The 23751-nt window shown below is 34.9% G+C and overlaps 1 protein-coding gene across 43 annotated transcripts in view; it reads right to left on the bottom strand.

Annotated features, from left to right (window-relative positions):
* Positions 1 to 1126: 1126 nt before the first annotated feature.
* Positions 1127 to 23751, bottom strand: part of ADGRL2 (adhesion G protein-coupled receptor L2) — a 624038-nt gene continuing 601413 nt past the window's right edge. For 8 of the 43 annotated variants that reach the window (XM_043575393.1, XM_043575375.1, XM_043575381.1 and 5 more), the window contains 10 exons: positions 23312 to 23532; positions 21915 to 21981; positions 13779 to 13870; positions 12908 to 12952; positions 12597 to 12623; positions 11769 to 11937; positions 9024 to 9152; positions 8371 to 8467; positions 6529 to 6657; positions 1127 to 3163 (listed from right to left, as the gene is read on the bottom strand). In XM_043575393.1, coding sequence (XP_043431328.1) covers positions 2409 to 3163; positions 6529 to 6657; positions 8371 to 8467; positions 9024 to 9152; positions 11769 to 11937; positions 12597 to 12623; positions 12908 to 12952; positions 13779 to 13870; positions 21915 to 21981; positions 23312 to 23532 — 1731 coding nt within the window. In that variant the 3' untranslated portion in view covers positions 1127 to 2408. Of the gene's footprint in view, positions 3164 to 3868; positions 3922 to 5621; positions 5674 to 6214; positions 6297 to 6528; positions 6658 to 8370; positions 8468 to 9023; positions 9153 to 11768; positions 11938 to 12596; positions 12624 to 12907; positions 12953 to 13778; positions 13871 to 21914; positions 21982 to 23311; positions 23533 to 23751 lie in introns of all 43 variants that reach the window. The other 35 variants (XM_043575406.1, XM_043575407.1, XM_043575394.1 and 32 more) reach the window with 14 other exon arrangements.

The following is a 23751-nucleotide window of genomic DNA, read 5'->3' as shown; positions in this document are numbered from 1 at the left end:
GCTTCTAAATAAAGTTTTGTAAACTCCTGAAGTTTAGCCAAAGAGATAAAAATATGCTTCTCAGAGGATTGTCAAATCTGTTTGAATATAACATAATTTCTTATAATCAATTTCCAACTCAAATATTAGCCAAATGTGGATACACTCCTCCGTGGTTACCCTATTATTAAAAGAATCCTTTATTAGTGTCTGCCTTACTGTACCTGCATTTAGATCTATGAACATACACTTTTTCCCTCTCATTATTCTTTTTAAATTCAACAGGCATGACGAAGTGTGTCCACATAAAAAAAAAAAGTTACTTTTAACTTCGTGGAAGCACTTGAGAACCACTACCCTTTAGAAGAATTTGGTATAAATGCTTATGATGTAGGGGCGCCTGGGTGGCGCAGTCGGTTGAGCGTCCGACTTCAGCCAGGTCACCATCTCGCGGTCCGGGAGTTCGAGCCCCGCATCAGGCTCTGGGCTGATGGCTCAGAGCCTGGAGCCTGTTTCCGATTCTGTGTCTCCCTCTCTCTCTGCCCCTCCCCCGTTCATGCTCTGTCTCTCTCTGTCCCAAAAATGAATAAACGTTGAAAAAAAAAATAAAAAAAAAATAAAAAAAAATAAATGCTTATGATGTAGACAGGAAAAATCTATTTGTTGAGATTCAATTATATGATTTTTGAACATTTTCATGATAACAAATATCGTCATTCGCAGCTGCCTGTAGGGAGAGCTATAATCCTCAAATCGTAAAAGTATGTTTACAGAATTTCTTCTCAATTCTGCTGAAAAATCAATGTTTTTTATGATGCCCAAATTCTATTGTAGAATTGCCAACCCTTCTTTTTTTGTTTTAGGTCTGATGCAATGCAACAAGCAAAAGTACGTTCCGCGTGTTTGTCTTCTGAAACTCATCTGCCAGATTCTGTGCATGGGTAAAGGGCAATTAGAATACAAATATATTCTTTACAGCACCTAGAACCATCAGGCAACTTAACTGTATTCTTTCTCACACCCATGGGTTATTATTATGAGAGGACCTATGTATGCCATGGGGCAGTGGGGGTGGGGGCGGGAGGGGGTAAGAAAGGACCAGTGTGTTAAAGCCAATCACGTATCATACATAAAAGTGCACGTTAACTACTTGAAAAAAATTCACATTTATTTACTGTCAAACCGTGTTAAACTTTACACTGGATATTAGTGATGGGCTCATTATTAACAGGTTTACACAAAGGGATGAAAAGAAAAGCAGAATTTTGCTGGAACAATTTACATTTCATTAGAACTTTATCATAAAATAAATTAATTACTAAATATAGGCAGAAGGAATATGGAAGAGTAATATTTAGGTTTTATTTTCTTTTTTAAAAAAGAATAGGCACCTTTTGTTCACTAGGAAGTTTGTGAGAAGTGCCCAGTGCCCTCACTGCCCTCTGTTCACGAATAAACAGAGGGGGAACACACACTCTTTTCTAGATTTCACCACATTTGTGCAAGGCATGGCGTAACTGGCTTCAAAGAGTTTTTTCCCCCCGCAGAACACGCTCTTTTGGCAATAAGAAATTTAAATGTAGGAATAAAGACGAACTTGTCAAAGCAGAACACTGTGTACAGTGGAAAGTAAGTGAAAATGGGTAGAACTTACCATGACAAAGTGTAAGAAAAAACATTTCATAACGTATGTGCAACCAAGAGCTTTCCACAATATTTTCTTCAAACTCTTTAAAATTATTTTAATGACAATTATATTTCAGTTGGACACAAATGTATTTATTTTACCCTAGCAATAGAACAAAATATAATTTCTTTAGCCATTTTTCATGAGAATAGTTCATTGTACAGTTGAGGAAAGCATATGAAATAAGGCCTGTGGCTTGATTGCTAGTGGTTAAACATGTTTTCAATCTTTGCCTTAATGTAAAAGATTTGCAGTGAACCGCAAACGGACGCAGAATCTCTCTCCTGCTTTTCCAAGTCTTGTCAGGAACAGTAAGGTACAGTAAATTTGTCCCACAGGATTTTAAAGCCTACGTCTTGTATATAATACAATGCAGGCCCTACAAAAACGGTGCAGCCGTATTTACAAATTTAGTTCACAGACTGCTGCAGTAAAATGGCTGGAAAGTTTTGCTTTGCTTGCTTCACAATTTCTCTAAACAGCAGCAGAATCTTAAAATACCTGGTTGGCATCTCTTTTCTTTGTAACAAATAATCATTTTAGTATACTCTGTGTATATACAAAGTTTTTGTACGTTTTATAAAAATTCACAGAACTTCAAGGTTCAGTCCTCTTTTTACACTGGAGAACCACAGGTCAACAGGGCCATCTCTTCAGGCCGAGGCCGAGGGAGCTGCGCTGGGCCAGCGGAGTCTTCACGAATACTTGCGCGTGGCCCCCCTGGGATTCCGCAGCTGCACTGTTAAAGACTTGTCACCAGCTGCATTTGTCCTTCTCTCACGTCTCCTTCAGGGATACACCCTTCCTTGTTAATGGGGATGATGTAACCATCGCTGTTGCCCCTGCTGATCTGATAACACATCTGAAGCTGATGGCCAGCTCCAAGATTTGGCATGCTTTTGTAGTAAATGTCCTCGTTCTCACTCCTCCTGGAGGGAGAGAGGTCTTCTTCCACGTCGGGGCTGCTCTCTTGATAGGGAGAGTCTCTAAGATTGGGCATGCTTGTGTAGAGAGAGTCTCTGTTGGGGGACTGCAGGTGGTCCTCCGCCTCGGCCGTCAGCTGGGAGACGTAGCTGTCAGTCCCCTGGGGCTTCACCTTCTTCTGGGGCTGGTACAGAAGGGAGTGAGTCCGCTGAGGAATGAGCGGCGCCTCGAGCTCTTTGTGATGGAGCTCCAGCCCCGGGTTGTCGCTGTGCATGAAAGACGAAGCGTCGGCCACGATGGCGTCATCTTCGCTGCTGCTGCCTCCAATCACGGGCTTGACTGGTAGCGCGAGCTCGAGGTTGTGAGTCTTGCCGCCGCCCCGAAGGTTGTTGTGCACTAATTCTGAAATGATCATCTTCTCAAAAGCAGTATCATTCAGACTTAGTCCACAGTCCACGACTTGCACGCTGTCGTTATAGTCCCCCTTGCGCAGTGAGTAGCTGTTGTTAAAATTACCATTTAGCGGTAGAGTATCCATGGCACTTGTATCCCTGGCATTGTTCAGTGAATGTCCTGAAACGGAAAAGGGAGGGGGTTTCCGTTATTGCCTCTGTTCCTTCCCAGACAGCCTTTACTTCTTTTGCACAAAACTTTTTAATGTCGTTCAGGACAAAGTTGTATTTGAAAGCTAACCCTCGAAAAGTGCCAGGCTTTCCCGCGTTCCCAACTGTAGACAGTTGCAACCCCTTAGATAACAGGAGAAAGTGTGAAAGAATACTACTATTTTTCCAGGGAGGGAAGACGGCATACGGAATATTACTTTATCAATTTGGGGGAGACAGTAAGCATTAATTGATTTTTTTGGTCAAATCTCTCTGACACTCTCACAAAGAAGACTTCACTCCATGCCCTTGCATAGTTAATGCAAAGCAATTCATTAGTGACATTTACATTTTCAAGTACGAGACTATGGTTTGTAAAAATAAAATTAACAGAATTTGTCCTAAACAACACTAAATTAAAAAGGAATAAGTCACATACAAAAACCGAAGGCAAATGTACAACATCAACCCACATAACTGGCAAGCAACTTTTTAAACAACATTCTAACATTTCCTTTTTCTGGAGATGAAGTAAAAAAAAGAATGAAAAAAAATGGGACAGGTACAAAGAATTCATGTTAAACAAAGACAGCCACAGCCATCTCTCATACTGACTGGACCAGGGGCCCACAAGCACCATCCAACAACACGATAGACAGCAGGTGGAATGACTCACTTTGGACAACTCACATCATGTCTGTCTGCTCAGGCTATCTGGCCTAAGAGTAGCTGATATATAAAAGAAAGTAAAATGATTTATTGTAACATGATGAAGAATTTCTAAGCTTCTCAGCAACTTAGTCAGAGCAAGGGTTCAACAAATTAGATTACCAGCAATAGCAGCCTTTTACTTTTTCCTTTAATATTCATTATCTTGAGTTTTTGTTCTTTTGGCACTAAGACTCTCTCTAACAGCAATGGCCCCAGGCTCCTAATGGTCAAAGTTTGCCTGCAGCCCTGCAGTCTGCATCAGTCACAGTGACAGCACCGAATGAACCAGCAGAGTCTACGGTACGAGACTGGCCCACAGACACCATGGGCATGGAGGTTAAACGCAGAAATGTTGGAGGTTTCTTAAGTATGGGTCACAGAAATTAAACCAATAATAAATATTAACTATGGAATGGGAAAAGGGTGTCAGCCTTGGCTAATATAATTTTATCTCTAAAGGAATGAAAGATTGGATACGTCTGCTGAAGATATGAGAAGAGGTTTAGGAGGAAAAAAAATATGGTAACATGCTCTCTTTGAATCAGAGTTGTATTTTCTACAGACACATAAACATGTAAACTAAGACATCACAGTGCTTTTCAGGCAAATGAAAATCAAAAGTTTCAGAGAAAATTAAATGGTCTGCACCATGGAAAGTTAGGTTATTCATTCTCAAAATCCTAGAGAAAAAAAAAATCACTTGTTTACAGATAGGTCTGGAAAAAAAAAAATGAAATGATGTTATTGAAATGAAACTGACCACTGTGAGGCTGCTGCATTGTATGCAAGGCTTGGAGGAGTCTAGGAAAAATTGAATTCTTGGAAAAAATAGGAAATTTCCCTTTTTAGTGCTGACTCCGCTCTTAAAGCTGCAGATTATCCTAGAAAACTCAATTTCACGACCAATAAACATGTGGTAACTGTTCAAGAAGTTCTCATTAGCAGAAACAGGAGAAAGTGTGTGTGTGTGTGTGGGGGGGGGGTGTTTGTTGGTGACTCATATTGTCTGAGAAACTCTGATCCAACTTCTACATTTGAAAAACGGACACTGTAATTTTTATCCTGCGCCACGTATAACAAAAGGAAGTCATGATAGCATTTGTAAGGCTTCCTTTAGCTTGACGCAATTTTCTAGCTTTCTCGATTCATGCATGTGCCACCATCTTTACTTAGAAAACATTTGGTGTTGTACGTTACAGGCGACACACAGAGCACTTGTTAGCATTTGTTTCCTCCACAGAGGTTCAGTCTGGTCATTTTTTTCTTTCTTTTTATCATTGATTAATAAACATGAAAATATATACTGGCTAATCCAAAAGGTGTTTTCTATGATATACTGCAGATTTAAGCACATCTTTGACTGGTTTTGAAGAGGCAACTTTTTCTGCCCAAGTTCAGGTAATTCACTTGAAGACTTTCCACAGCCTGTAGCAAGATTACTGTGGGAATGCAGAAATGATAAGTCAATTATTAAGCATTCTGGTTGACAGCACCTCAGGCTTCAAAGAGCAAATTATTTCAGCATTGCGTATACTTAAGTATGGACAGCATTTGCTACAGACCTCTATTACTGACAAAAGGCAGTACAGATAGATGTACTGTTTGAATTTGGTAACACTTTAGTTGGAAATTGTGAACCACTTGCCCGCTGAGTCTACTTCATGACTGCTAGTTATGTTTTAATTGTGCCGGTTAAAAATCATGCTGAAAAAATTTACATTTGATAGGCAAAGTTAAGTTTGACTCCCATACTTGTCTCTCTGTAGGTTGCTAGAGGAAAGCATAAGGAAAGTAAGAAAAACAAGAGAATGAAAAGAGAAACCGCAGTTACGTTAAAAAAGAATTTCAAGTAAAGAAAAGAAAACCAAACGGAAACGAAGTTCTTTAATTTAGTGGCAAATACCAACCACAAATAAATATTACATGCTAGCAGTAATTACGTGATAACTTTTACCAAAATCTTGAAAATTCTGTTAATATTAAATACAAGTGCTTTTTTTTTTTAAAAAAAAAAGCTATTAGAAAACATAGTTATACAGGATGGGTTAGTGACAATCTCTCCCCCTCCCCCAATAAAAAACTATAGGTATAAACTGGCTAATATTAACTTTATTCTCAAAGGCTTTTTAAGAAAAAAAAAAAAACTCCCATAAAGCTGCACTATACTATAGTTTGGTTACATTGATAATGCTGGATGTAGTTTTCTATACCTAGGCATCCAAATTATCTTTATTAGCTAATTCATTCCAGAAGCAAATTCTGTCCGCAAGCTTTAGAGTAAACTAAACAGTATATTACATAGATAGGATACCTCTAAATGATATAAATCTTGAAGATGGGCTCTCGGACCATGTGATGTCAGTCCTGTAATAATATATTAAGATTTATGCCACCTGTGTTGAAAACATGGATAATTATTGGTAAATACCATCATGACTGAATTTTTACTATAATATAGTGCAGTTTTAGAAGCCTGGCATGGGCAATACAGTAATTCTTTTAAATTGAGAAATCAAAGAGGAAATAATAAATATATGGCAACTTGAGTATACTAGAAAAAGGGTAAAGATCAGAGCTCTGTTTAGCAGCAAAGAAAGGTAGTTTTATTCGTAAGTATAAGCACACCTGGTGAGTTAAATACAGGAGCTGAAGGGGCATTACATACAACTGTTTCAGCGAGCAATGTGTTATAGGGGTTGTTAGTGCCGTGGGGTCGAAGAAGAGGGTTTGTTAGTAGGTAATTGCCAGTCATTCCTAAAGCAAAGAAACAGAAAAAAAAAAGTACATCAGTTCTCTTATTTTTCGTGTTATAGTTGCAGTAAAGTACTTTTTGTATTCATCAAGGGTAGTGGACAAGTTGGCAACGGATAATCTGCTGAAATTTTCTGACTGTATTTGAACTACTAATTTGAAGGAGAAAGGGGAGAGGGAAGTTAAATTTCAGTAATTCACAGGTGCTTTCTAAGTCCCCCAAGTAAACACCTGCTGAGGATGACATTTACTAATTTATACAAAATCACTTTTAAACAAAAATGGCAATTAAATGCACAGAGATCAACATTATGTTTCAAGATGTTACTGCTTAATATTAAAAACCTAACCACTGAGGCCCCGAAGAGGGAATCTCAAACTTCCAGAATTTACAGGTGTGGGATTATCCCTCATGAAAACATCTGTGTTAATACCAACTTTGACACAAGCAGGAGGAAAAACAACTTTCACAAACAAATAAAAAAGTAGGACACGTTGCACAAAGCTTCTCTTAGTAAATGCAAGAGCACACACATGCCGAGGGGGAAGAAGGAGGCTGTGTACATAACGAATTATTAGACCATTCACAAACTCCATATCGTGAGAATTTTCATTCTGTAATCTTATTTGCCAGGTTTCAAAAATGAATCATTGAATAATTCATTTCCTTTTTGATAGTCATCTTAACAGAATTAGGTAAAACATCAGAGCAATGCAATAAACACACATTTTACTCACTCTTAATTGACAAATTACAAACCTTTCAATACTTATCAAACATATGTTTTGCATAGCTAATGTAATTTGGCAAAAAAATGTGTTAAAATTCAAGTTGGTTTTGATGTCATACATACTCCTTTTTTTCATTTTAAACCAGAATCTCATCAGAACAATGTCAACAGTGAAAAATGTCTTTAATATCTGTGATAATATATAGCACGTTATATTATATTACAAATCAGTACATCAAGACAAATTAGCTGGATAAATTACCTTTTTATGGATATATACAATAATGTGATTTTTTCATACCAAATTCAAACTTACTAAGCTTGCGTTCAGGGTTATGTGTTTATATATGCACTTGTGTCTTTAGTATTTTATTTGCCAGCTTATTTTAAGTTAGGAATTATATTGATTATATGATAAGTTTCAAGCCGTAAAGATACTAAAACTAGTAATTCAAATAGAAAAAATTGCTTTGGGATTCTCGTGTACTTAACTGTTTGTTTATGAAGACTTACTGTAAAGGTTTTTGATACTGATTTTTACTTTCTGAAAGAAGTATAAAATAAAATAATTTTACAAATAAGAATTTTCACTGCAAAACTGGCACTGTTTAATGTGAAGAGTAGTTATTCTAATTATGTTAATGTTTTAAAAAGAAAACTTTCATAAATGCCTCAGAAAGGATGAATTTGTGTTCACTAAAGGAAAACAGTTTAATCTGTGGCAAAGTATGTTCTTAGCAATTACTTTTTCCAGGCTCATTCTGTTAACGTGGACTTTGAAAGTATACTTCTTGCATTACATTACTGAACAAGATGAATTTATATGTACTTTCATAAAGGATAAAAGTTGACTCAACAGGTTTAAGAGCTTGTGATGTAAACCTATTTTGAGAGGAAAAAATATCAGTGTTTTCTCTGAAATTCTTGTAAATTGGCAAAAGGTACAAAATTTATATTGTAAACTCAAATTTTCCTAGTAACTGACCTTGATTAAGTGTTGACGTGCTATTGATGTCACCTGAGATAAAAGAAGATTCAGACTGTTTTCTCACAGTGTCATTCCACATCCTTCTTATACGACTCTATTAATATAAAATAGCAAGACATATGTTATGTTAGTTTCCCCAAGCTCACCTTAAAGACACACAAAGACCTACCCTAAACAATCTGTGTAGGATTATCTGGTGGCCTTTAAAAAGAAATGTGTGTGGATTCTGGTCTAAAACTAAGGAAGTCTATACTGCTTTGTTGCTTCTGTACTAAAGAATATTTAATCTTCCACTCCTAAAAAGTTTTACTTTTAATGGCCTTTTTAAAAAAGAGGAGATGATTGATTATTCAACACGTTTATTGAGTGCCCACTGTGAGAGAGCACTATGGCTATAGAACTTTCGAATATCCCCAAAATGATGATAGACTTCTAAAAGAAGGATGCACTCTCAAAAATGGATGCTCACACCTCAAGAAACACCTTGAAGAAATACTTAGGAAGAAATTAAAACCAAAGTACTAAAAATGTAAGTATTTGCTACCTAGATCATTATAACGAGGAGACAATTAGTGCATCTGAACAGAACATGTCTCAGTAGGCTTTCTATAAAGAAGGTTAATTAAAGACGCTGTCAAATTCTTTGTTACCTGTGTGCCAGAGGAGTAGCGAGCGCTGGTTCTGGTGGTCGATGCCTTCACTGAACTGTGGGGGCTCTCAGTTGGGAGGCCGCCGCAGCAATAGGAGTGTCTGAAGCACTTGCCGTATTCTTTGCGTACCTGCGTTGAAGAACCACGAGACCGAGAGATTAATACAAATATACTTGCCCCTCTTTTCTCTAAATGAGCAGTGGAGACGACTGAGAGGAGTAAGTTCCACTAACACTTTTCAGTGGAGAAAATACAATGAATGTACAAAACCAAGTTCAATTGAAATGGCTGACACAGTAATAAGAAAAATATCTCTGTCTGCCAGACTGGCTAGGAAGACCTTCTAAATGTGATGTAATATGTAGAAATGCTTTATGCCTTATTATTATACAAGTGTTATTTATATACATACACATATATGTAATATTTTAAAGCTTTAATCTATCTACATACTTAGTAACCCCAGTTTTATATTTCATAATAATATGACAAAAAATTAGTACTTTCCTCGCTTAATTACATTTAACCACACATAATTCAGTCATTTAAAGTTTATACGCTTCATGTCCTTTTACGTAGGTCAATACATAAACTTCTTTTACTGGATTGCATAGTTTTGCGGGTAACCTCTTTATAATGACAAGACTACTTTGGCACAAGAATAAAGAAAAAAAAAGTACTTTGATACATATGCTATTAATTAGGATGGAATGTTTTCTTCATTTTCTGATGTGTCTAGCTTTAACATTTAGTGTAGAGAGTCTAAGATGCCTATTCACTTCATTAGCACACAAGGGAACTATTTATGCAATTTCCATTCACATTAATGAGATACCCATGTAATTTCCCTTTTCCCCTGAAGCTTGGATATATGAATAGATGGAAAAGCTGTTAGGCCTGAAGAAAATTTAAAGTGAACTTTAAAAAGTAAAGTCCAAACAACTGCTAAATAATAGGGCCCCACCTAGAGAGGTGGTACAGAATTGGGAGGGGGGGAGTGGAGAAGAGGGCTGGATTCTGTGCAGCTCTCTTGGCATATGAACAAGTTTTGCTCGGGCTTAGAGCCAGAATGAAATCAGAACAGACGAGGAGGAGAAGCTGCCTAAGAAATTATTTTCTAGTGGGTTGCAAAAACACTAAAAACACTTTTCCCTCCTCAGAGTTCTATGTTCTGTATCTGCCTACAAAGACCATGACTTTGACACTTATTCCTTGAAGAATTGGAGAATTAAAGTTACTAGACGACCTTTTAAATCTAAGTGCGCTTGCATTTTCACCCTCTTAGCTTTATTTAACGACACCTATTAGAACAAATAACAATGGAGTTGAACTTTCAAAGCATTTTCTTCGCCCAAATATGCTCACTCGAGCAGTAAGAAGTGTGATTTTAACTAAATCATTTCATGTCATATTCTTAACCATTCATCCTGGCAGCACCCAACAGGACATATCCCAGACTAAGTAGAATGTGTTCAAAAGAAGTGCAACACAGTGTTTCCAAAACATAATTGTTAATTAGAAAGCACAGCAGAATCTCTTTGTTCAATCAATCCGCACACCTCTCTGAGGAAATAATGACCACCTCAGTCTTTCTCTGCCAAATTTATGCTTTATGTCAAACACATTTGGAAGAAATTATGGTATGTGATCACATACACGTATACAAAATGCTCACTTGTGTAAGAAATAGTAAAAGCCACAATAATTACAACGTTATACCTGTATAATGTTTAGAAAATTAAAGTTCAGGGTTATTAAATAACACCTGATACCTCAGAAAAAAATGTCTTCTACATTTAATGGCTATTAACTGCTCTGAAACGCGGCATGACCAAGACGATGGCAATCAAAATGGCATTTTATCCAAATAATACCCTCCAACATTGGTTTTGCCTAATGCCTATATTGCTGTGAATGCGCGTGATCTGTCAGCACTGCAGATGCCACTGTCATTATCTCAAAATTACAGCTTCCTCAACAACTGATGGAAGTGACAACACTATCATCTTGTCAGGACTGAAAACATAATCGTTTTTGCTTTCACAATTCTATTTCTCTGTTCAATTTAGTGACCAACTAGTAATAACAGAATAAAAAGACTATATTAGATACGCAGACAGAGAAAGGATGATACTTAGTTAAATGGAGGCTAAGCTATTCTCTTAGTTTACATGTTCGTGCAAATGTTTCATCTTTAACTTTCGTTTTTGAATCATTTTTGCTGACTCCACTTAACAGAAAATCAGGACAAAATAATAAGACGTGAGATATTAAATTACTGGGTTTTAGATCTTTCACAACTACTCAAAAGGTAACATTAATATTAATTGTTTGCACGTCTGGTGCTTTTAAAATCAAGGTCACTTATCCTTATGCTCAATTTCGTTTTGGACCGCTGCATTCCCTTCATCGAGCAAAGCATGAGACTACTTAACCTTTTTGTTATCTCGTACACCCCTTGCACGAAGAGCATTTTTGTAGACCCCACTAGCAACGAAGAACTCTTAAACTAGTTTAGTGTCTGGTTTATAATATTCCCAAAACGAGATCCAAAAGATGATTGGGATTGACATATTTTATCTACGAAGCCTGCATTTCCAAACATGCATTACAACCAACTGGAGATTAAAAATGTGATTCTATTTGGTAATCTGCCAGCTATAAAAGTGTACAACCTTCTCTATTTCACCTATTAATTTCAAGCCAAAGAACAAGCCGGCAGAGCTCCGAAGTGTCTTCACTTACTTTCTTTTGGAGAGCACAGTGAAAGATGAAAATGAACACTCCCTGGAAAGCATTAAAGATGGTGAAGAGATATGCCATCACAATAGTCTCCTCATTAATAAAAAGCAACCCAAATGACCAGGTTAGGCCAAGAAGACACAGAAGAGCAAAAGCGCCAAGCACCCAAGACCTGAAAAAATAGAGCGAATTTTATTAACGAGTCCAATGAGAGAACAACACGTATCACACTTAAATATTCACATATCAGTAGTAGCAGTTGACTTTCTCTATGTTCACATTCAAACTCAACAGCATTTTGGCTTTAACCTTTCATTGATTAGAGAAAGAACAATAGCATTTAGTACTGCAGCCTCCAGAGAAAACAGCGACAGCAGGTATGACCTTTTCTCACTCCAGCATTAACAAAGTATCAAAACTATATTAAAATACAAGGTGTAACACATCCCCCCTGACTTTATTGACTTTTATGTGCATCTTAGTAAAAGGAATTAAGGAGTCCTTAATTAGCTTACTCCTATATTCTTATTCCTGTGGTGTACTCATGACACTGAATAATGTGACACATACAGAAAGGTTAAATGGCAGATAATCACTGAACACCTAAACTGCAAATTCTAATAAACTAATCTTAGGTGAACCTAAGGTTTTATAACTAAAGCATGAAGAAGCCTAGCTGAAATGGGACAAAAATATGAGAACAATTTCAAAATAAAATAATTTTGGAGAGATTTCATCATGAATAGCTTAAGGAGAAAAGAACTGTAGAAAATAGGACGGAATGAAAAGGATTTAAAGTCAGTGCATTCCATGTCTAACTAATGATCTTACTTGATAAATGGCTTATTATCTTCATAGCTAGAAAGCATTATAAGCAGAAAAGAGAAACAAAATTATTAGACAGAATTAAAATAGAAAGTAATAAGAAAGCATTTATATATTTTATAAATTAGTCAAAATTAAGAAAGTCAAAATGCAGAGGCAAGCAATTAAAAAATAAAGGCATATTATAGTTTAAAAATACTATAGCAAATTAGATATTCCAAAATAATTATAAAAATTAAGGGCAATTCATGATATTGACGGATTTGTAAAAAATATAAATCATGCCATAAATTTGTTAATGTAGGGTTCTATCTTACCCAGGTAAGTCCGTATTATAGTAGCCATCACAAACACGGTAATTACTGGTGGAGATGGGAAGACAGAAAGAGGAAAAGGAAGAAAAGAGAGAGATGCTAAAGATTAGCTCTCTCTCTTACCATGCAACATGCAATGAAGCTGGCACTGACCTATCTAAAACATCTAATTGCTTTTTTTTTAAATTGCCCTTACTATAGATCTGCCATTTTTTACATTAAAAATATATCTTTCACAATCCCATTATAACCAACTTGAATAATACCTCCTCCAATTTTAAATTAACTCACATTTAAAAGATAACTCTTAAAATGCTTCCATGAATGACTTAATGAATCAACAGCTATCAATTTTTTTAATTAGATAGCATTTTCCATGGATAGGACATTGTAGTTTTTGTTCAATATTGAAATAAAGTAAACATTTCTTTAATTGCCATGAAAACAACAGATAATCTCCAAGTTAACAACAGTAATAGAAAAAATTATTTTAGGAAAACGGGATTAGAAGTAGAAACTGCTCAGAATCCTTAAATCAGGAAAGCCATTTAACAAAACAAACAATATAATCATATCAGCCATGCAAACAGGAACATCATTTTGAACTGCATTTTAAATTCAAATGAAATTGCTACAGTGATATGGAATTTCCACAAAGCTACCGAAACAATTTCTTGGCTCTAGATGAAGACAGAAATTATCATCTAATTTTTGACCAATGTCCGTGACATGGTCAACGTAAGGCTCAACCTTGATCAGTAAAACATCATTCTGAATAATTTCTACAGTTGATAGAAGGTATTCATGTATTCTCTGTGGAGAATATCTTTCACTTAGCTTGTCAAGCACTAGAATTAAAATACCAAATACTTACTTAATGTTTTCCAACCTGCTAGAATCTGGTTTCAAAGTGTTTGAGTGCTTCACCATTTTGCATAATGTGATCACCAGGAAGATAATATTTAGCTGTTATAACAAATAAAGAATTAGACACCATAACCAAAGAGTAAAAAACGAATCCGTTTTTGCAAATACACTTAATGAGTTAATGCAGTTAAGTGTCAATGACACGAGTACATGGTGGACACGGACTCCATTTTACAGGCAATGATCAAGTTGAATCCCCCCCAAAAGAAATACTCTGGCTATGTATGATCGATTTGTTAACAGATCGTTTGACATGAAATCGCAACCTCATTAAATCAGCATCATGTGGTGACGACTAAATAAATTAGAATACCTAAATTAGTTTCTTTAGCTAGAGGTACTCCAGGGCCTAAAAGCCATCTAATGGAAACACTGAAGTGAATTCTTTAGAAGGGGCATTTACATCATCCCATGTAGCTTCTAAGAATTGCTGGACTTGGGGCCCTAAGATGCAGCTGAGAGTCTAGCTTTTGATTTTGACTGATTAAATGAGGACAGTAACATTTGCACAATCTATTTGTAAGGTAATTGTGAGGCTCAAATGAAAGAAAACATGGAAAATGATGAAAGAATATCCGTTAGTTATATAACTTTTAAAATATGTCTATATTTGCTATTTAACTGTTAAAAGCCATCAGTCCTTTTTTCCTTATGCCTCTCTATTGTATGGACATAGGTAAATTCTGAAGAAAGGCTATTTTGAGTTCCTCTAAACAGTGTTAGAGTCCCTCCAAACACTGAGCTGTGCAGAGAAATCGAAATGCAAACAAAAGCAAACTGGGGAAGATGGAACCTGACAGGGAAGGAAGGCTTGGGAGGTCAACATGAGCGAACTCAGAAGAATAGACATGTTTTGACTGAAGAGAGATAAGGGTTTGTAATTTGCATTTGCTTCTACAGAAACCTGGAAGAACGCTGGACAGAGAGAAGGCAGCTCCATTCTTATGCTCCAAAAATAGAACTTAAAAGCTTGATCACTCCTGGATTTGACATTTTATTCACTTCAGATTATTACTTTTAGAAAGACAAAACAAAGTTATATTTTGTGAGCTTTACTTGGCTTACAGAGAGTGCAAGCAAGCCCAAATAGAGTATTCAGAAAAGGACAAACAGGGACAAAAGCAATTCCTTGGTGGTAAACACTCAATATAATTTTGTGATAATAACATGATCATTTTTACTGAGTCACAACACCATCTGATAAAGTGATAACATTATTTTACTCACTCATCACTACTTCTGATTTTATCATTAGGAAAAAATTACACAGGCCAATAAATAAAATTTCCAAGCCCTTCCTAATGATGAGTTTAGGAACAGAGTGAAGGCTTTAATCTAAGCTGTTTATCACTCATTTTGTCAACTGTGCCTTATTATTTCCCTTAGAAGTAGAATTTCCTCTTAAGGGATAAAATGAGGTTAATGGGCATAATTTGCAAGTGTTGGCAGATAGCATTCTATCGTTTCATGTTAATTACTTAACATTAACAAAAGAAGGACAAAAGAAGCTCTCTGTTTAAAAAACTATTTAAAAATTAATTTATTAAAATACTTGTCTAGAGAAAAAGCAAACCGATTTGTAGAAACATTTTTCTACCTTTATATTCTGACTATTATTCCAGTTGGTCACGATATAAGCAAATGGCTTGCATTTTCACGGGCAATTCATTCAACAAATATCTATTGACCTTACTGCTCCACACAAGAATGTGCTTACTGTATTGTGGTTAAGACACATTTTCTTCCCTTGAGAAATTAGGGAGATCCTTTTGGTAGTACGGTAAATATCTGATTTAGTTTCTAAAGAATGATGGTACAGTATACCTCTAATTTTTTTAAAGGCAAAATCAACAGTGTTTTTACTCTTTATTTTAAGCAAGAGTACATCTTCACTAGTAAAAGTAGAGAATAGTTACAAATAAGAATGCTACGTACCTTAAAAACAAACAAACCAGACCCCAAATAAACACAAAAATGTATGCAACTCTTAGGAAAGAGTTGCAGATTCAGAGTTAAAATCCTTTAAATCTCTCAACCCTTCTTTTTGAATGTCCTCATAGAAACACTGATTTCTTTCACCCCATAATTCTGCACCCGGTGCTGTTTCGTCCCTCTTCCTTTTCTTACACAATTTCCTGAAGCACACAGGGCCCCAGTTTGATGTTCATCACTTTCTGAGCATGTTAATTATTCCCTCAGGAATAAAATAATAGTAGTAGTAGCAGTTAGTAGTAGTACATGGCAGGAAGGAAAAAAGCTACCCACTATAATGCATAAATTAGAAAAAAAATAAAGAATGTGAATGTGAAAAGATGTGGATGTATAAAGGATTGCTATTAAAGGAAAACGAGTAGAAAATGTGAAATCTTGAGGATGAACACATCCCAACATATTTTTCAATGAAGACAATTAGACAAAAATCTGTTATTTAAGAAGTAACACATTTTCCAGTAACACTGGAAATGAAAATGAAATCTACCTATAAAAAATAGAATTAAAGCTTAAATGTGATACAAAGCAGGGCGCCTGGGTGGTTCAGTCGGTTGAGCATCTGACTTCAGCTAACGTCATGATCTCAGTCCCCCCTCTCTGCCCTCCCCTGCCTGTGCTCTCTCTCTCAAAAATAAATAAACATTTAAAAATATATGATACAAAGCCATTTTTTTAAAGACTGAAGACTAACCAAGTTGAATGTGACACAGAAAACATCTCTTATTTAATCTTTAAGAAACAGAGTGTTAGCTACATCTCCCCTTCCTCTCTCCTCATCTTACTGAGGTTTTTTTGTTAACGTATGTGTTTAATGCTTCTTTCTAGTTACAAATATGATACATTCAAAATACATACAAGTTCGGCAAAACGGGAAAACCAACAACAACCCTATCTATCTATCTCCAGAGGTAACAGGAAGCACTTGGAGAGCCATGTTACATTCAGAGAGGTTAAATGCCTTGCCAAAGATTACTTAGCCACTATAATGTCAGTGATGAGATTCAATATACTGTGCACAGGCTCCACAGTCCAGCATCTTGACAAACAAAACTGACCAATTTATTCTGGTGAGAAAATTAAGAGTTTGCTAGCAAAACAAAATTAAACTAGCTCTGTATTTAACAACAACAAAAAAAGGGTTCTACGTCTATGAAGAGTAATCCATTTTAGAAATCACTGAAGAGTTGGTGAATGAGTTGAAGATAAACAATAAGTAAATTAATAAATAAATTACAACTTCAAAGAAATTCTAAACACAAGAGGTATGCTGTTCAAATGACTTCTCCCTGATTGGCTTGCTAGAAGAACTATTTCTCTTTTTCTCTGTAAAACACTGCTGTCCCATAATCAGCAAATGGCTACAATGTCCACGTACTTCTACTCCCACGAGACAAATTGTATATCTAACACTTAGTTCTATTTTCTCAAACCTGTTTGTGTTCTACTCACATAGCTAAACATCACACAAACCCATAAAACTGAGTCTAAAAAGAGACTGTAGTCTCTAACATTCTTTAATTCAGTGTTTTAAAAAGATGTCTTAAAAATGAATCTCTTTAAAAACAATTAAAAATATCAGAAAAATAATCATAAAATCACAGAAGGAGTTTTGCACTCAGATTATTCCAAAAATGTCTGAGTTCTCCAATTAAAAAAAAACTAAACACAAGAATCATAACCAATGCACTAATATTTAGGTGCCAAGAAATTTATAGTTAAAGCCAATACTAATTTAGACTTTGAAATATGACTTGAAAATATACAAATAATGAGGGAACGGTACCTTCAAAGTGACAAAATACCATCATTTCAAGACAAAGTAGTAATGAAAAAAGGCACACTAGACATATCGTCAACTACAATATAAAATGGCCAAAAAAAAAAAAAAATGCTAAGTGTAAGATACTCTCTTTTCCCCAGTTCCACACTAAAAATAAAAATCTCACCAACAATGTATTTATTAGTCCTATTAAAGAAATGAAAAACATACTTATGTCATTTAGGTATTGAACATTTTAATATACTATCACCAAAATGGATGACAGTGAAATCCTTTCTGGAATTAAATAGAATGATTCCTGAAGTGTAAATAATTTTTTAAAATGAGGTTTTAGAGTTCTCTTCTGTCTCCACTGCTAAAAAAAAAAAGGTAAATATATTTATTTTTATAGAAAAAATATTGTTGGCTGTGATCTTTCTCAGGAGGTGATACAGTCTTGATAAGAGTCATGATTTTGTACAGTAAACTATTTCAGTAGATGTTCCCCCCCCCCCTTCTCCTTTCTTGTTCTCTTAAAATGTAACTGAGAGAATCAGAACAAGAAATTGAAGGGCAGATAGAAATATCTCTGATTAAATCTATCATACACAATAGTCACTTAAAGGCAAAAAAAGTTAGTTTCAGATGAAGTACCAACTGCAAATCTGAGTTCTTCCTTCTTTGCATTTTCCTCAGGACATAAATGGCTCTTTACAGCCATAAACTTCTGTGTGTGTGTGGGTTTTTTTTCCTGATTAGAGTAAGGGATTTCTTTCTCCTCACTTTTATTTCTTCCCAATTTACTTTCCTGCATTTGGTATGCATTTAAAAAAATAAAAGAAAAAAAAATCCCAACCATCAAATGGAATTTCCCCTATTTCTTCCTGGAAAGCATACAAAAAGGCAGCCCTTCACCTGCTGCTCTTGTTCCAAATTCCAATGGAGCCACTTTCTGTCCACTTGCTTTTTTTCTTCTTTCTAACATAAATACTACTAAGTTTAAACATAGTACAGATTTTGGGATAGTACATACTTTGATGCTATGCATCAGTGAGAAAGGAAAGAGACAGAATTAAAACCGTGTACACAAAGATTTGTCTAAACCTGGGAAGTGCATATCATTTACTCAATCATCCACAGAGAAGCCACTAGTGGGCACAGTATTAGGGCTGAATTATATAGTGTATGTCAACCCATTAGCCTAAATGCCCATACTGATGATTAATTTTAGAGATGAGGCAACGATGAGGCAACTCATCCAGGAATTAATCAGATTTTAACTCTGCTGTGCGTGTGTGTGTGTGTGTGTGTGTGTGTGTGTGTGTGTTGTGTGTACACACGGGTAAACAGGTAGATGGATATCTCTTAATAGAATTCTATGTGGAAGAGACAGCAAGCAAATTCAGAAAAAGCACATTTTTCCTACTCAGCTAAATAGAGTAAATCACCAAATGGGGCATTCCTTCTCTTCTAATGACAAATAACACACTTTTACCTATCTGTAAACAATAATTTCATAAATTATTGTATAAATAATCTGCTAGTATAATTTGTTGATAAAGTTCTCCACTTAATGATAGGCGTAGCTAATCATCACCCATATGGATGACACAAAGGTACAAAGAAGTTTAGAAAAAGAATAAGGTACCACCGGTTATAGGAGCCCACAGTTTGTTTTACAGTCGTCAGCCTGCTCAATTGAATCACATCCGTCTAGGCTTAGCAGCTTAAAATTCATTCCACAGCTTGCAGTGCTGACATGGATATGATAAGACAGAAGAACAGAAACACCACTCTGAAGTAACCTAACTGAACTGCACATGTTCTGACCCTTTTTGTCCTCCCTGGAGCTTTTGCTACCTGGCAAATGCAACTCTAAAACTGCACTTGTATCTCCAGATCTTTGCTGTTAGCCAAGCAGAAACCTATTTCTCCCTGGGACTAGCAGCCGGAGAGGTGTTCTCTGAAGAAGACTTCTAAATGAGTGTGTGAGCTGAACTCTTACTGAACTGAATTAATTATTAACGATGCAGATGGAGCTGTCCAAATGATAAGAACAGCTCCTGACGTGTCATGATCCAAGCTTTCATTAAACCATTTCAGGCATACTAATGGTTTCCCACTGCTCATTACTTACAAGCACTTTTCTCATAGATATAATAACTCTAGTGCCTGTAGGCAAGACAGTCTATAGAAATACAGAAGCAAGGAGTTTTATCTTCCATAGCATGTTATTTTTCTTCATAGAACATTATTAAAAATGTACACTTATTTAATACTACTAAATTAAATGGCTTCAATTCAGAAAAGTTGGAAATGCAAAACTATACTTTCCAGGAATATTGATAAATAATTTTTGTTGTAAGAGTACTCCTTCAAAGGGTAGTATACGATATAACTTGTATTATTAAGATTTGTGTCTGAATTGACTTTTAAATATCCTTTATCATCAGGATATATGTAATATAAATATATTAATATTCAACAAATGTGCTGTACAATCCTATCATATCATATTTCAATTTAGGTCACATGCAAGATGTTTTACCCTTCTATATCACTCTGTCTCTCTGTGTTGGGATAATTAGAGGGCAAAGCAGTTACAGGAGAATCACTCCTAGGATCTGTAGTGTCAAAACAGCTAACTGCTGTGTTTTTGTTTTTGTTTTTAAGTTGGGAACACTATTCCCAAAAGCCCTTCACATTTCAACCTAAATTATTTGGTACAGGGTAATAATGACAACAAGGCTAATAAATAATAGTAGGCTCACACTGTAGGTGGGAAATATAATAAAATGTGCTTTACCCATTTTCTTCCTAGAAGCTGACTATATGTGAACATTAAAGTCTTTAGGCCAAGTGACAAAGTTAATACTCTAAAGTCAGTATTTATTTTTAGATAGAAATAAACAAAACTGTAGCACAACAGAAGTGAACACATGATACTTTTATAGACCAAATACCCCTAAAATGGTCTCTACAATTTTCAAAGTATCAATATGTTTAGCCAAGGGCTCAGGGGAAAAAAGAGAAGTCTTTAAGGATCATGCCACTTCTTGTCAGCTGTTTACCATTTATTTTAAGAATGGCTTAGGCTATGTTAACTTAAACCAACAACAAAAATGGGGCAATCATTTGGATTGAAGAATTCTGGTGAGAAATCAGCTTTTCTAGGAACACTTGAACATGTTTTACTGGTTTGATTCATACAGGCATTCACCTCAAATTTTCATTTTGCTTTGTATGGTGTATAAAATAATTCATTTTAAGGACAAAAGTACATACACTTGAAGTAGTTTTGAGTTTCCTTGAACTACTAAAATTTTTCTCAATTTTATGAAACACCAGTTAACTACAGAAATATCCTAATAAGCTCATTTGTGTCATTTCTTTTAAAGAAGAAAAAAATCCTTAAAATAGGTACTTAAAAGATATAGGCAATATTTAAACTTGTTTATGTTTCCTTTTCAAAGTTTTAAGTCCAAATATTTTAGCTACATCCTTTTATTTCAACTATATTTCAAATATTTGACTAATGGTAATATAAGCAGTTAAACACTTTAATGTCACTAAACTTGTATCAAATTTATTATTTTTTTTATATTTCTTAAAGACCAATATTTTTATTTGGGATTTTAAACTCTTAGAAAAATAATTTTATTTCTAATGAGTTTAAAAGTGATTTAATATTCATTTATTAATCTCAACTTAAAAGGTTTTGTTCCCCCACAAGAATTTAGGGTATGGATATTTATTTAAAAGTACTAAATTACGGGGAAATTAATGTAATAAATATTAAGCTAATGTTCTTTCAATTCCATAAAACATTCATTTAATTTATAAATGCCACATAACTTGGTACAAGGCTAGTATTACAGGTTTTGGAGACATAACTTCCTGAACTAAAACTCTTAGCAAAAAATTCACTACTCAAAAACAAAATATACACTTCAGTTATTCTTTACTAATTGTTAAACTAGGCTCAAATCATGTGATCTTAACATGGCTTATATATAGATGAATTTTACATGGCTTATATATAGAGATAATTTTTTTAGATTATGACATCACACTGTAGCAAAGTAAATTAGATTAAAAAAATTACTTTTTAGAGGAAAGAGGATTTTTCAGAAATACTACTAATCAGCAATATATAAACTCTCAATAATGGTATAACATTTAAAATATACTTTATAATTTTACCCTGTAGGCTAGATATGTTTATAAATCTTTGAAAGCATAGATAAATTAACAATGAAAGCAATTATCCCTGTTTCAATAGCACTGCTAAAGCAGCAAACTAAAAATGAAGGGAAAATAGAGTCTCCTTACCAGAATAATGAAGGTAACTGGTCCAATGAAACTCCATATAAAATAGTTATCAACATGAAGCCAGCAACTATTATGAAAAGAAAAGAGTATGTAGTAAGTAGCTTCAATGGATCCTCAAAATTACAAAAAAAATAGAATTTTAAAAATCTATCAAAAACTATCTTTACATTTGCTTTTGAAAATTTACTTATCACAGGTAAGAATAATTTTAGTAACTCTGAGTTGGCTTTGATGTAAACAGTAGTAATTTATTTACTTCAACATACTGTTTTTCATTTCAGTTTTTAAATTTGGTAAAGGCATACATTATTATGCTTGTATGGGGAGAAGAATAAACCCCACAACACCTAGTCCCTGATTCATAAGATCTCTAACTTCACTAAGAAAAACCTGAAACTCGATAGTCCAAATCGTCTCATTATTTTTAAGTTCTTATCTTCAAAATTTGCCTATCAGATCTGTATCTGAGATAAAGCGCTTAACCCTACGGAACATAACAGACAAAATAAAATGTTCAGCTGCTATGTTTGTTTCAAAACAGTACAGCATAAATATAATACCTCAACTGGGAATGGATGAATACGAGATAAAAAAAAAATCAAAGCATAGCACTCATCTAGTATTAGAGTAAATGATGCATAAACTTATTAAGACAGATTTTACTTAGTGGTTCATTTTTCATATAACATTGAATCCCCACTGAATTTCTTTTATTTGTCTTTCATCATCTGTATAGTCAAAAAGCTTTCTTTAGTCCAAGAAATCTTTATATAACTAATTTTATCAAAGGAAAAAATAAACAGAATTGGAAGGCAAATTCATGCCTCTAGCAAATAAAATCCTTAGAAACATGGCTATGTCTACCTTCTGTCATTTTCCATAAATATCTATATTTTTTATAAATGAAAGACAGTGACTTATTTTAATCCTTTCAAACTGCCTGATAAAATATTATCAAAGTAGAACATATGGGATGGAATGTGCTACTGTCACAATTCAGAATAAGAGTTAGCTAGAGGGTCGGCTGCACAAAGAGAGCTAATGAAGCATTAGGTTAAAACTGAGTAGTTAAACCTGTCAGATGCTTTAAGTTCAGAAGAATTTTTACTTAATATCTTTCTAAGGCCAAAAAGTTATTTACTTTTTCAATTTGTTTCAGGTCAATCTTTTGTGTTAAAAGAAAGTCCATAATTTAGAATCTGCCTCGCTAGAGTACAAATCCTCTGAACCTAGAAAATTACAAAAGACTTGATTGTAATTTGTGCACGGCATGCCCATTCTCTTACCAATAAAGCTTTCAGATGCTATTTTAGTCTGTCAGGGCCCCTCACTGACAGCTAACAGGCTTTAAAAAATTATTCACTTGAAAAACACTCAGGTCGCTTGCAATTACTTACGCTTTTTCTGTTCCATAGCTCTTATAGTCAATAGCAGCTGAAACCCCAACCACTGTGGCAGGAAACAAGTAACCAGCAACATAATAATATTTCTTCCTTGAATATTCACTTTCAAAAACTTCAACTAACATTAGGTAGAGCTGTACACCTTCTAGGCACATCCAAGCAAAAGCGGCCAAAAAGAAAAAGTGTAGTAGTCCTGCAAATATTGGACAAGCAATCTGTAAAGGAAAAGAAAAAAAAGCACAAAAGAGAACACATGAATACAGACTACGCCAAAATTACACAATATTCACTGATAGTTCTCACTGTCTTTAAAATAAACGTTAAAGAAACCACTGTTTCTTTAAAAAAATTTTTTTTAAATAAATGGAAATGAGTTCTAAACGCCAAATTTGAAGAGTTTAATGCTTACAGAATATAAGGCCAGGTGTGCCAGA

This window comes from Prionailurus bengalensis, chromosome C1 (genome assembly GCF_016509475.1).
Source record: "Prionailurus bengalensis isolate Pbe53 chromosome C1, Fcat_Pben_1.1_paternal_pri, whole genome shotgun sequence".
NCBI lineage: Eukaryota > Metazoa > Chordata > Mammalia > Carnivora > Felidae > Prionailurus > Prionailurus bengalensis.
Note: the sequence above shows the minus strand (reverse complement) of the source record. Positions and strands in the feature narration are given on the sequence as shown.